The sequence below is a fragment of the Idiotropiscis lumnitzeri genome, chromosome 2 (genome assembly GCF_059441095.1).
Source record: "Idiotropiscis lumnitzeri isolate Australia: NSW breed Sydney's pygmy pipehorse chromosome 2, RoL_Ilum_1.0, whole genome shotgun sequence".
Taxonomy (NCBI): domain Eukaryota; kingdom Metazoa; phylum Chordata; class Actinopteri; order Syngnathiformes; family Syngnathidae; genus Idiotropiscis; species Idiotropiscis lumnitzeri.
In genome coordinates this window covers 25,784,773-25,797,639 of record NC_142392.1, presented here as the reverse complement: position 1 = coordinate 25,797,639, position 12,867 = coordinate 25,784,773, and the positions used below count along the sequence as shown (strand labels likewise).

Genomic DNA, 12,867 nt, shown 5'->3' with positions numbered 1-12,867 from the left:
GTTCTTTTTAGAGTTCAACTTCTAGTTCAGTTTTTCACCTTTTCACACAGCGTAATGAAGGCCAGTTGAGCAAGTGGAACAAGTGATTTTATTGATGATTGTGGAAGGCAACGATTTCATAAGCAGTTTCTTCTCACACCTTTTCCATTAAGTACGATTAAAAAGACAACTGAAAAGCATAACGTTAACAAATGTTATTCCAGGCAAAGGCAATAAATTTTATTTACATGTTTGACGTTAACACACAAAAAAACTCATCATCACTCAGACACAATGGTTCTTCTGGCACTGATCACATTGGCTTTGTGTCAATAAAAGAGCTTTGCAAAATTCAATTTCATCATATTATATTGAAAATCACATTTACATCTTACCACAAAGAGTCGGTTCTTTCATTTTTTATTTCTTTTTTTAATCTTCAAGTATCGCTGCAATTCTCACCAGCACAATTGTGTCTCTCAGCTTGCTGTTTAGTGAAGAATGTTTTTGCACAAACGCTGCAACTGAATGGCTTGTCTCCACTGTGTGTTCTTGTGTGGCTTCGTAAATGTGACCTTTGAGAGAAACTCTTGGCACAAACTGAGCAGGAAAAAGGTTTTTCTCCAGTGTGTGTTCTTGTGTGGCTTGTGAAATGCGACTTTTGAGAGAAACTCTTGGCACAAACTGGGCAGGAAAAAGGTTTTTCTCCAGTGTGTGTTCTTGTGTGATTTGTTAAAAATGACTTTACATTAAAGCTTTTGCCACAAACTGAGCAGGAAAAAGGTTTTTCACCACTGTGCTTTCTTATGTGGTTTGTTAAATGCAACTTTTGAGAGAAACTCTTGGCACAAACTGAGCAGGAAAAAGGGTTTTCTCCATTGTGTGTTTTTGCGTGTCTTGTGAAATTAGAATTATGGGAGAAGCTTTTCCCACAATCTGAGCACGAAAAGGGGTTTTCACCACTGTGTGTTCTTGTGTGGATTGTTAAATGAGAATTTTGAGAGAAACTCTTGCCACAAATTGAGCAAGAAAAAGGTTTTTCTCCACTGTGTGTTCTTGTGTGCCTTACTAAATGAGTCTTTCGAGAGAAGCTTTTACCACAAACTGAGCACGAAAAGGGTTTTTCACCACTGTGTGTTCTTGTGTGGTATGTTAAATTTGATTTTAGAGAAAAGCTTTTACCACAAACCAAGCAGGAAAAAGGTTTTTCTCCACTGTGTGTTCTCGTGTGCGGTTTTAACGACAACTTTGAAGTTAATGAGTCAGTGTGACATGCCCTTTCACCTTTGGCTTGCCCATCATCATCATCATTAGTAGTATCATCATCATCGTCATGAGCGTCTGATGTGCCCTCATTTTGTGCTTGTGATGGCCCCCAGTGGTCTTCATCACCTTCTGTTGTCAAGTGATGACTTGAGCTGATGCTTGTCGGCTCCGCCCCTCTGTTGTCCTCACCCTCACCCTTGTTTTCATCTTCAGTCTTTATCGGGACAACGTTCAGTGGTGACTTGTTGATCTCCTCCTCCTCCTCCTCCTCCTCCTTTTTGATGTGAGTCCAGTCTGGCTCCTCTTTCACAGAACGGAGATCGTTTTCATTGACGTCTGCAGGACACAAAAAGACAAATTTGGTTTGGTCACGTCAAAGCTCATGCGGTGACTTTGTCTTATATTGTTTCTACTGTGCTACCTTGACTTGTGCCTGCCGCACACGGAGCAATGCGTGGACCCCAACTTGGACCGGACCATGCGGGCATTTCACAAAATTACATCCTACGATGTAAACCTCCCTTTCCTAGCAGCACAACAGTGATAAACGAGCATTTAAAAAGGAAGCACGTTGCGGCTGATGCCCGATTTCATTCCTGACAAAGTCACAGACGTTTCTGGAAGCGAGCTGAAGTTAGCACACACTATCGTGTGCGTCTGATGGAACACCTGTTGTGGGACCCTAAGATATTAATGGGGGGCCACTGGGGGCCATCGCAACATAATGTCATTGATAAAATAGGAATCCTTCAAGCGAAATATGTTTTCAAGTATTTCATTTTGCATTTATGGATAGTTTCATCGTGGGTACTTTTTGCTTCCATTATAATCTGGATCCCTAAAAGAATTCAAGGAGCCCTGGCATCAGAGTCGTTATTTATTGTATGATTTACGTCCGACATTACCCTTTTTATTTTTATAAAATTTTTGTTTTGAAATAAATTTTAAAACAAAATTACGTTTGAAGAGTAAAAGTTCTTACACATAAGCATTAAGCAACAACACTTTCACTCTGACTTTCATGTTGACATATTTGAATAATGACTGTATATTTTAAAGTTATCCAATATGTATTAAAATTAGACTAAGATACACCATAATAATATTAGAGTTCACTTAATTATTTTGTACCTGCAATGATTTATAACAGCCAGAGGGTGTCAGTAATGAGTAACAAAGTAACACAAGACCTCCCACTGATACGTCATCATTGCCATTTGGATAAATTACCAGGAACTATGAGTTGCAGTGGAGATGCAAACCACCTGGGCCACAGGAACTTTATTACCAGGAACTAAATGTTCCTGGGCTTGTTAGTAGAAAAGGGGGTTGTGGCGTACTCCCTTTTTAAGCCCATAGTAAGCCAAAGATGCAGATGCATTCCTTGCAGCATGTGCTTGTTCACTGATGAGATCCGTGCAACCCTGGATGGATGCATTAAATGAATTTTAAATGTTTGGATGAGGTGAATCTACGCACATGTGCACAAAACTTGAATTACACCCGACGAAGCCAGTACAAAGGTAATAAATAAATAAATAAGACCAATATGTACTTGATTTTTTTTTTTTTTAAAACTTAATATTTTGTGTTTTATCCACTAAAATTGATCAACCGCCATTAATGTTTTCGCCGCAGTGTGCACATATTTTAGATTCAAGCAGAATTCCTTCCGTAAGGAATTGCTTGAACAAGATATAAAAAACAGAAAATGTAATATGTTAAATAATCAGTTCAAATTTTATACTGGGAAAAACATGGAGTTCACCCCCCACTATTGGTTTTTCTTTGGCAATTATTTTGTGCACTGATTTAATTTGGCATAAACAAATGTTCAGCAGACCTGCAAGTAAAAGTCAATATTTAAAAATAAAACGGCAATAACCTTGAACGCATTTCCCCAAACAACTTAATGTTGTGATGCATATTTTTAACGATAGAAAGTCGTTCTTTACAAAGCAAATGAGAGTAAGACATGTACAAACCTGCTTTGTGTAGCACAACACGAGGCTGGTTGCAAACTTCGTCCAGCAGTGGAAGATGTTGCTCGTTCTCTTCTTTTATTCCACAAAGTTCCTCTTTGTATTTGGGTGTCGTTCTTTCACACATTTTCAAACGCCAATCTCAACAAATCCGCACTTGATCTCTGCTTGGCGATGAGTCATGTGCCTCTTTTCGTTAGCGGCTAGCTAGCTAACAAGCTAAGCTAACTACGCCGAAAAGCATCAACGCGCGAAAATGAGATTATCGGGACACAAAGACTTAATGAATTATATCGACGTCCTTTAGAGTAGCACTGAACATCCTGTGAAAAAATTACAGTCAGTTCCACACTAAATCAGAAGAATTTAGCGGTGGGTGTTTTTGTTCCGGTGTTGACGGGTCGGTGGATGTGGTCGAGGCCCTTCGCAAACTGCGCGCTTGCTAATGACGTCATGCTTTAAGCACGTATTTTTCAAATATATTTCTTTGCCTCTGTGTTTGTTCTGTTTTGATATATATTTTATATAACATTTTAATTCGGTTGATGAAAAAAATTAACAAAATAACTAAATTAACGACGCATTCGCGAGTCAGCTCCGACGTCACTTCCGCCTATTTCCCGAGAAGCCGCTGCTGGAACAGCAGTGGGACGTTTACGTTTCTCCTACCGAACTTGCAACAATGCTGTGGTTCAATCGGGCTGCAAGATTGTATGAATATAATGTCGGCATATACTCGCAGTGCCTCTCAATTATTTCACGCCCGCCCCTACCAAGAAGAAAAAGATTCGCGCCCCCCCCCACCAATTTGTTTTCTGTCTTTGTAGATTGATATTAGATTGTCAATAAAATATCCCTTAACTAAGCTAAATTGACAAGAAATATAATTTTGAGAACTATTATAGTGAGGATCTCGAAACTCAGTACTCTGTTGTGCAAATATTGATGAGATGACAAATATTTGTCATGTTATTGTTGGAGTTGGGTCACCGTGGAAATAAGAAGTAGTTAGTAAATCAACCTTTAAAAGCCAAACTTCCTCCAACGCGTCTTCGTTTTTTTTGTACTCAAGAAGAAAAGGGTCAAATAAAGACTCAACAACTGATTAGAGGTCTGATATTTAGTTTCTTCCATTTCTGGAGTTCAGGAAGTACAAAGATAGATATCTGGGTGGCTTTTTCTTCATCTCACGAGAAACTGCACTCGGGCGAGCACCGTCGAAAAATGCGCCCCATCTTTCAGCCCAGCTTCAGTTTTTATAGGAGTTTTTTATGTCAAGGGTAATGTAGGTTGAATCGGTCGTCCCCGCTCCCTCCCACGGCACGGGTCCACGTCCAAGGGAAGGTTCTCCCCAGGTTAGTCATCGTCTGGATAGTTGATTCCCATCTGGTCCCCAAGACTGGCACGCCAAGGCTGGCCTTCTCCGGCGGGCAGTCTCTCCGTCTCTCTCCTCGCTGGCATTCCTCTGTAATCTTGTCGGTGTGCATGTGTGCATGTGTATGTGCGCGTGAATGTGCGTGTATGAGCACGTGTAGGTGCAGGTGTATGTATTTGTCTGTGTGTGTGTATGCGTACGTGCATGTACTCCGATCTCCAGTTGTTATGTCTTTCGGAATGTGTTTTTCTTTTGATAGCGTCTGTGTGAGTCCTCCAGTGCCCAATTTGGCATGTTTGCATCTTCTACAGCCAATGTGGAGAATGTGCTTCGTTGTCTTTGTCCATGAAGTGCTGTCAGTGTGAGTGCAGGTCATGGAAATGCTATGTGTGCAAATTTGTTCTCACTACCCAAAATTTCAATAAAGTTCACACATTTAAACTAAGTACTATAAATTTAGCATATGAGAAAAATATAATAAATCAGAAAACATCAGGACTACAATCCCAGTTATTCTTGTGACCCGTGCTTCTACTTTCATCTGATAAATGCTTTTTGTTTCATCAATGTTTAACATATTCCGTAAATAAGAACCTGCTAAATTAAATAATTGACCTTCTGTCCCGTAAGTGTTTAAAATAATGCCAGCAATCATAATACAATCCTTCATTTACCATTGCAGTCGTCTTATCATTGCAGTATTTTTTATCATTGTAGCATTTGATTAATTTCCCCTCTGGAACATGGACAGACATTCGGAGTGTTTCCTTACACTTGTAAATGTTGTGGGATGTAAGTGTGTATATACACATGGGGATTTGTGTGTTTATGTATAAACTGTGTATATTCGCATAGGTTTGCTTTTTCTGAATGTCTGCTGCTAATGTCATACATTAACGGCTACATTGCACCACCGCCTCTGTGTGATCTATACCTTTGCTGTCGTAACACTGCAAATTTCCCCATTGTGGGACTATTAAAAGACATCTTTATCGTTATCTTTAAAAACCTTGTGTTGGTGCTTGCTAAATAATTTTCCATAAGATTAAGATTGAACAAAATGGTGAAACAAAAATTTAAAAAGTAAATTCTGTAACAATTAAACATTGAATACTTAATTATTCCTAAAACAGTTCAATGAATCTTGAAATTAATAGTGAATTATTGTAGTTTAATGAATACTAATACAAATAATGAAATATTAAAGTACTTAAATAAATATCGAAATCATTTTCGAACACAATAACAGTTAAGTAATAAAAGAGTGACATATTTTAATTTAAAATTCGCAACCACATCACAACCTGGTGAAAAACCCTGTAAAAAGGCAAATATGTTGACAAAGTATCACTTTATCATGTCAACTGTTAATAATAGGGAAATACATTTGGAATACTATCCAACCAACAACATGGTGTCAGATGTGAAAACAAAACCAGCAAAAAAATTAAAATTCAATACATCTGTCAAATTCACATTTGAGAACTAAAATGTTTGTTCATATGCAGGCGGTTCAAATCTTACGTTTTTCCAATGTTTAGAAGAAGATAACAATGATTTGCATCGCAAATGGTGACATCTGTCGGTGAGTTGGTGACAGTGCTCCACAAAGCCAGCAGCCAATCATATCACAGGGGGTGTGTCCTGTTCTTCCGTTTTCGTGACGAACAGACTGCCATTTTCTCGAAGGAAAAAAACGACGCCATCTTACATTCGTCTCGTCGAACAAAGAGAAGCACACGAGTTATCGCCAAGCAGAGATCAAGTGCGGATTTGTTGAGATTGACGTTTGAAAATGTGTGAAAGAACGACACCCAAGTACAAAGAGGAACTTTGTGGAATAAAAGAAGAGAACGAGCAACATCTTCAACTGCTGGGCGAAGGTTGGAAGCAGCTTCGTGTTGTGCTACACAAAGCAGGTTTGTACACGTCTAACTCTCATTTGCTTTGTAAAGAACGGCTTTCTTTTGTTAAAAATATGCATCACAACATTAAGTTGTTTGGGGGAATGCGTTCAAGGTTATTGCCGTTTTATTTTTAATTATTGCCTTTTACTTGCCGGTGTCGTGCCAAAGTACTTACCCCTGCCAAAATCTGTATCCCCTGTCGCGGGAGCGCGCACGCATAGACTGAAGGCGGCGCGATGTTACTACGTTTGTTTTCATTGAAAGGCACGAAGAATGTATGATTTTGTGTGTTTGATTTGCTGTAATTTAAACCAGGGTTTCCATAAAAGTGGTAGTCTTCGTCGGTGTGGGTTTCAGCACACCATTCGCTGCAATTTAACACGTAAAGTAAGCGTTTGACTCCTCCGAAATCGGGGGGAAATTCCCTGCATTTGCATTAGTTAGACCAAAGACATTTTGCAATCAATGAAGTTACCATAAGGGAATTTCAGTGATCAAAACACGATGGAAAGGGGAGAGGATGAGTGATTCCAGCGAGATCAAATTAAGTGGCAAAATACAGATAGGTGGTATCGTGTTAGAGAACACGTAATTGTATTCCAATTGACTGATTTGTTTATTTTTTTATAACCACTGATAGCCGCGACAAGAGTAGCAAAAGAATAAAAAAATAAATAGTCACTCGCGTTCTGCGTCGGACTCGAGGTGCATTCACTGACCACTTAGGCAGTAGGATAGTTACCAGGGGTGACTGATTCTGGCAGCACCTCCCAGAATAGGTACCCCCCTCTAATCACAAAAATATTGACCCCAACCATCAAGTGACTTATTCTGTGTGCTTATTGGATCATTTTGAGTATGTGTGGCAAGTTTGAGCAGGATCGCTCTTTTCTAAGCAAAGTTACCAGGGGGGACCTATCCTGGCAGCCCCTGCCACAATAAGTACCCCCCCTCTAAGCACCTGCTTTGATAAATGCAGTAATCAAATTAATGCATATGCAAACAGTCACAAACACACATTTACATATTTATTTAAGTGCTAATACTATAAATAATAAATTTCACAAAGTAATACTACTGTATCATAGAACTTTACATACTGTAATAGTGCAGTCCTTATGTAATATTTATGCTGTCCTCAGTAAATTTTGTCAGTTGTTTTATAATTGGAATTCTATTTCTATGTGTAATTTTGTTTATTGTTTGATCCTCAGTCGGTTACTTGGTGGCTTTTTGACTTTCTTTGCATTTAGGCTTAATATCATTACTGCGACACCTGGACCGAATTGAGTGTGTGGACACACTTGGACTGAAGAACTTCAGCCAGTTTAGTGTTGTAAACTGGCCAGATTTGCCAGTTGCAAATGAAGAAAGCACTCCTCGATTTCCTTCAGAAGTACAACAGGCAGACTGGATGGGAGGGTTGCTCAGGCTGTGACGTGTCGGAAGCTGTTGGATGACCATGTGATATGCCTCTCCTCACTAGGGTCGCAGGCATCCTGGAGGCTATTCCAACTGTCTTTGGCAGTAGGCGGGGGGACACCCTGAACTGGTTGCCAGCCAATCGCAGGGCACACAGAGACGAACAACCATTCACGCTCACATTCAAACGTCGGGGCAATTTCGAGTGTCCAATGAACCCACTACGCATGTTTTTGGAATGAGGGAGGAAACTGGAGTACAAGTAGGAAACACACGCAGTCATGGGGAGAACATGCATAACTTATGTTGTCTTATTTTTTCATGGTTTATCATATTTACTTGAGGAACCTATGAATAAATCTTGTTAATCTTTGTGCGATTCATGTATCATGTACTGCCCTCCTGGTAAAATAAACTAGAGGGTGATTTAATTAAATAAAGTAAAGTAAATTTAATTTGGTGTAATCATCACCACCTTACATGGAAAAAATAGTATTCAGTACGTGATGGAAGGGCATATACGGTGCTCATAGTGGTATTTCTTTTGTGATTAGAGGTGGGGTACTTATTGTGGCAGAGGCTGCCAGGATAGGTCCCCCCTGGTAACTTTGCTTAGAAAAGAGCGATCCTGCTCAAACTTGCCACACATACTCAAAATGATCCAATAAGCACACAGAATAAGTCACTTGATGGTTGGGGTCAATATTTTTGTGATTAGAGGGGGGTACCTATTCTGGGAGGTGCTGCCAGAATCAGTCACCCCTGGTAACTATCCTACTGCCTAAGTGGTCAGTGAATGCACCTCGAGTCCGACGCAGAACGCGAGTGACTTTATTTATTTTTTTATTCTTTTGCTACTCTTGTCGCGGCTATCAGTGGTTATAAAAAAATAAACAAATCAGTCAATTGGAATACAATTACGTGTTCTCTAACACGATACCACCTATCTGTATTTTGCCACTTAATTTGATCTCGCTGGAATCACTCATCCTCTCCCCTTTCCATCGTGTTTTGATCACTGAAATTCCCTTATGGTAACTTCATTGATTGCAAAATGTCTTTGGTCTAACTAATGCAAATGCAGGGAATTTCCCCCCGATTTCGGAGGAGTCAAACGCTTACTTTACGTGTTAAATTGCAGCGAATGGTGTGCTGAAACCCACACCGACGAAGACTACCACTTTTATGGAAACCCTGGTTTAAATTACAGCAAATCAAACACACAAAATCATACATTCTTCGTGCCTTTCAATGAAAACAAACGTAGTAACATCGCGCCGCCTTCAGTCAATGCGTGCGCGCTCCCGCGACAGGGGATACAGATTTTGGCAGGGGTAAGTACTTTGGCACGACACCGATTTGCTGAACATTTGTTTATGCCAAATGAAATCAGTGCAGAAAATAAATGCCAAAGAATAACCAATAGTGGGGGGTAAACTCTGTGTTTTTTTTCCCAGTTTAAAATTTGAACTGATTATTTAACAATTTACATCTTCCGGTTTTTATACGTTGTGAAAGAAATTAAGTTTGTCATGTCATCATGTTTCAAAACTATGCTTATGGGTTAATAGAAGGTCACAAAAACATGGACCTCTTAAACAGGAAAACGTGAGTTCAGTGGTAACAGAGTTGTGTCTATGCTGGCAGTTTAGCAGGAAGCCACAAAAACAGATGCACGTCTTGAACCGTGTTTGACAGGAAACCGTTTAGCTCGCATTTAACAGAAGTGTGACCCTAACATGTCTTGTAAGCTGAAACCGTTCGAACAACAGGAAGAGTGTGGACGGGTGGTATAAAGTCAAAGTGTTCATGTTTTTCCATTATTTATGAGTTGACATATACAAATTGCTATGCTGTGCTTCAATAAAACGCCGCACAGGAGCGGGAAAGCTTTTCTCTTTGGCGGACTGCTCCTCGCAAGTGACAAAGACAATCTTGGCCCGGTGATTCATTTGTGCAGACTTGTCTCGTTTTTTACAATAACTTCTCTGGCATATCTTGTTCAAGCAATTCCTTAAGGAATGATTCAACCTGACTCTAAAAACTGTGCACACTGCGGCAAAAAGATCAATGGCGGTTGATGTATTTTAGTGGATAAAGCACAACGGATTAAGTTTTTTTAAATAAATCAAGTACGTATTGGTCTTATTTTTTAAACTTTTACTGGCTCGGTCTATGAACCTCCAGTGGCTCTGCACTGTTTTGTGCACGTGCGCATAGTTTCACCTCATCCAAACATTTAAAATACATTGAATGCATCCATCCAGGGTTGCACGGATCTCATCAGTGAACAAGCACATGCTGCAAGGAATGCATCTGCATCTTTGGCTTGCTATGGGCTTAAAAAGAGAGAACGTCACAACCCCCTTTTCTACCAACTAGTCCAGGAACATTTAGTTCCTGATAATAAAGTTCCTGTGGCCCAGGTGGTTTGCATCTCCCCCGCAACTCATAGTTCCTGGTAATTTATCCGAATGACAATGTTGTGTTACTTTGTTACTCATTACTGACACCCTATGGCTGTTAAGCATCATTGCAGTTCCAAAATAATTCAGTGAACTCATAATATTTTGGTGTATCTTAGTCTAATTTGAATATGTATTGGATAACTTTAAAATATACCGTCATTCTTCAAATATGTCAACATGAAAGTCAGAGTGATAGTGTTGTTGCTTAATGCTTATGTGTAGGGATTTTGTCTCTTCAAACATAATCTTTTTTAAATTTGATTTAGAAACAGAAATTTTATAAATATAAAAAGGGTAATGTCGGAACTTACTCGCAGGATAAATGTCATTTTGGGTAAAAAAACAAAAAAACAAACGTAAATCATACAATAAATAGCGACTCTGATGCCAGGGCCCCTTTAATTCTTTTAGGGATCCAGATTATAATGGAAGCAAAAATACCCACGATGAAACTTTCTCTAAATGCAAAATGAAATAATTGTAAACATATTTCACTTGAAGGATTCCTATTCTATCAATGACATTATGTTGCGGTGGCCCCCATTAATAAGTTAGGGTCCCACAACAGGTGTTCCATCAGACGCACACAATAGCCTGTGTGTGCTAACTTCAGCTCGCTTCCAGAAACGTCTGTGACTATGTCAGGAATGAAATAGGGCATCAGCCGCAACGTGCTTCCTTTTTAAATGCTCGTTTATCACTGTTGTGCTGCTATAGGGAGGTTTACATCGTAGGACGTAATTTTGTGAAATGCCCCCATGGTCCGGTCCAAGTTGGCGTCGCACGCATTGCTTCGTGTGCGGCAGGCACAAGTCAAGGTAGCACGGGAGAAACAATATCAGACAAAGTTGCCACATGAGGTTTGACTTGACCAAACCAAATTTGTCTTTCTGTGTCCTGCAGACGTCAGACAAAATGATCTCTGTTCTGTGAAAGAGGAGCCAGACTGGACTCACATCAAAAAGGAGGAGGAGGAGGAGGAGATCAACAAGTCACCAGTGAACGTTGTCCCTATAAAGACTGAAGATGAAAACAAGGATGAGAGTGAGGACAACAGAGGGGCGGAGCCTCCAAGCAGCAGCTCAAGTCATCACGTGACAACAGAAGGTGATGAAGACCACTGGGGGCCATCACAAGCACAAAATGAGGACACATTATCAGACGATCATGACGATGATGATGATACTAATGATGATGATGATGATGATGATGATGATGGGCAAGCCAAAGGTGAAAGGGCATGTCACACTGACTCATTATCTTCAAAGTTGTCTTTAAAAGGGCACAGAAAAACACACAGTGGTGAAAAACCTTTTTCCTGTTCAGTTTGTGGCAAAAGCTTCTCTCGAAAGTCTCATTTAGTAAGGCACACAAGAACGCACAGTGGAGGAAAACCTTTTTCCTGTTCAGTTTGTGGCAAAAGCTTCTCTCGAAAGTCTCATTTAGTAAGGCACACAAGAACGCACAGTGGAGAAAAACGTTTTTCCTGCTCAGTTTGTGGTAAAAGCTTCTCTCAAAACTCAACGTTAACAAGCCACGCAAGAACACACAGTGGAGAAAAACCTTTTTCCTGCTCAGTTTGTGGCAAGAGTTTCTCTCAAAATTCAGGTTTAATATACCACAAAAGAATACACAGTGGAGAAAAACCATTTTCCTGCTCAGTTTGTGGAAAATGCTTCTCGAAAAAGACATATTTAACATATCACACAAGAACACACAGTGTTGAAAAACCTTTTTCCTGCTCAGTTTGTGGCAAAAGCTTCTCTCAAAAGTTTGATTTAACAATCCACACAAGAACGCACAGTGGAGAAAACCCTTTTTCTTGCTCAGTTTGTGGCAAAAGCTTTTCTTTTAAGACAAATTTAAAAACACATACACGATTACACACTGGAGAAAAAACTTTTTCCTGCTCAGTTTGTGCCAAGAGGTTCTCTCAAAAGTCGTATTTACGACGCCACACAAGAACGCACAGTGGAGACAAGCCATTCAGTTGCAGCGTTTGTGCTAAAAAATTCTCCACTAAACGGAGTGCTAAGAGACACGATTGTGCTGGTGAGAATTGCAGCGATCCTTGAAGCTTAAAAAAAAGACAACAAAAAACTGAAGGAACTGACTCTTTGTGGTAAGATGAAAATTTTGATTTTGAATAAAATATGATACAGTGGAACCTCGGTTCTCGACCATAATCCGTTCCTGGACCCTGTTCAAAAAGCGAATTGTTCGAACACCGAAACCATTCCTTTGCTGCTTGCACTGACTTTCTTTGGAGGCATGATTGGGGGCTAAAACACTTCGTACACCTATATAAAATGCAAGAGCAAAACGCAGCACGTCCGCACGCGACAACAGTTGGTCAGAAAGAGAGCGATCTACACCCGTACGCCGCTCAGCCCCCACCCTCGCGTACGCACTCACGCGTCATACCGGCATTCGAACTCCGAGGTTTGTTCGAACTGCGAAGCAAGAAT

The 12,867-nt window shown here is 40.0% G+C and overlaps 1 protein-coding gene across 1 annotated transcript; it reads right to left on the bottom strand.

The window, feature by feature from the left end:
- Window positions 1-414: 414 nt before the first annotated feature.
- LOC148342103 (uncharacterized) lies at window positions 415-4,808 on the bottom strand. The gene is made up of 2 exons (XM_088288057.1): window positions 4,799-4,808; window positions 415-1,371 (listed from the first exon to the last, which is right to left on the bottom strand). The coding sequence occupies exons 1-2, from the start codon at window positions 4,806-4,808 to the stop codon at window positions 419-421; spliced, it is 963 nt and encodes a 320-aa protein (XP_088144183.1). The 3' UTR covers window positions 415-418.
- Window positions 4,809-12,867: the final 8,059 nt, after the last annotated feature.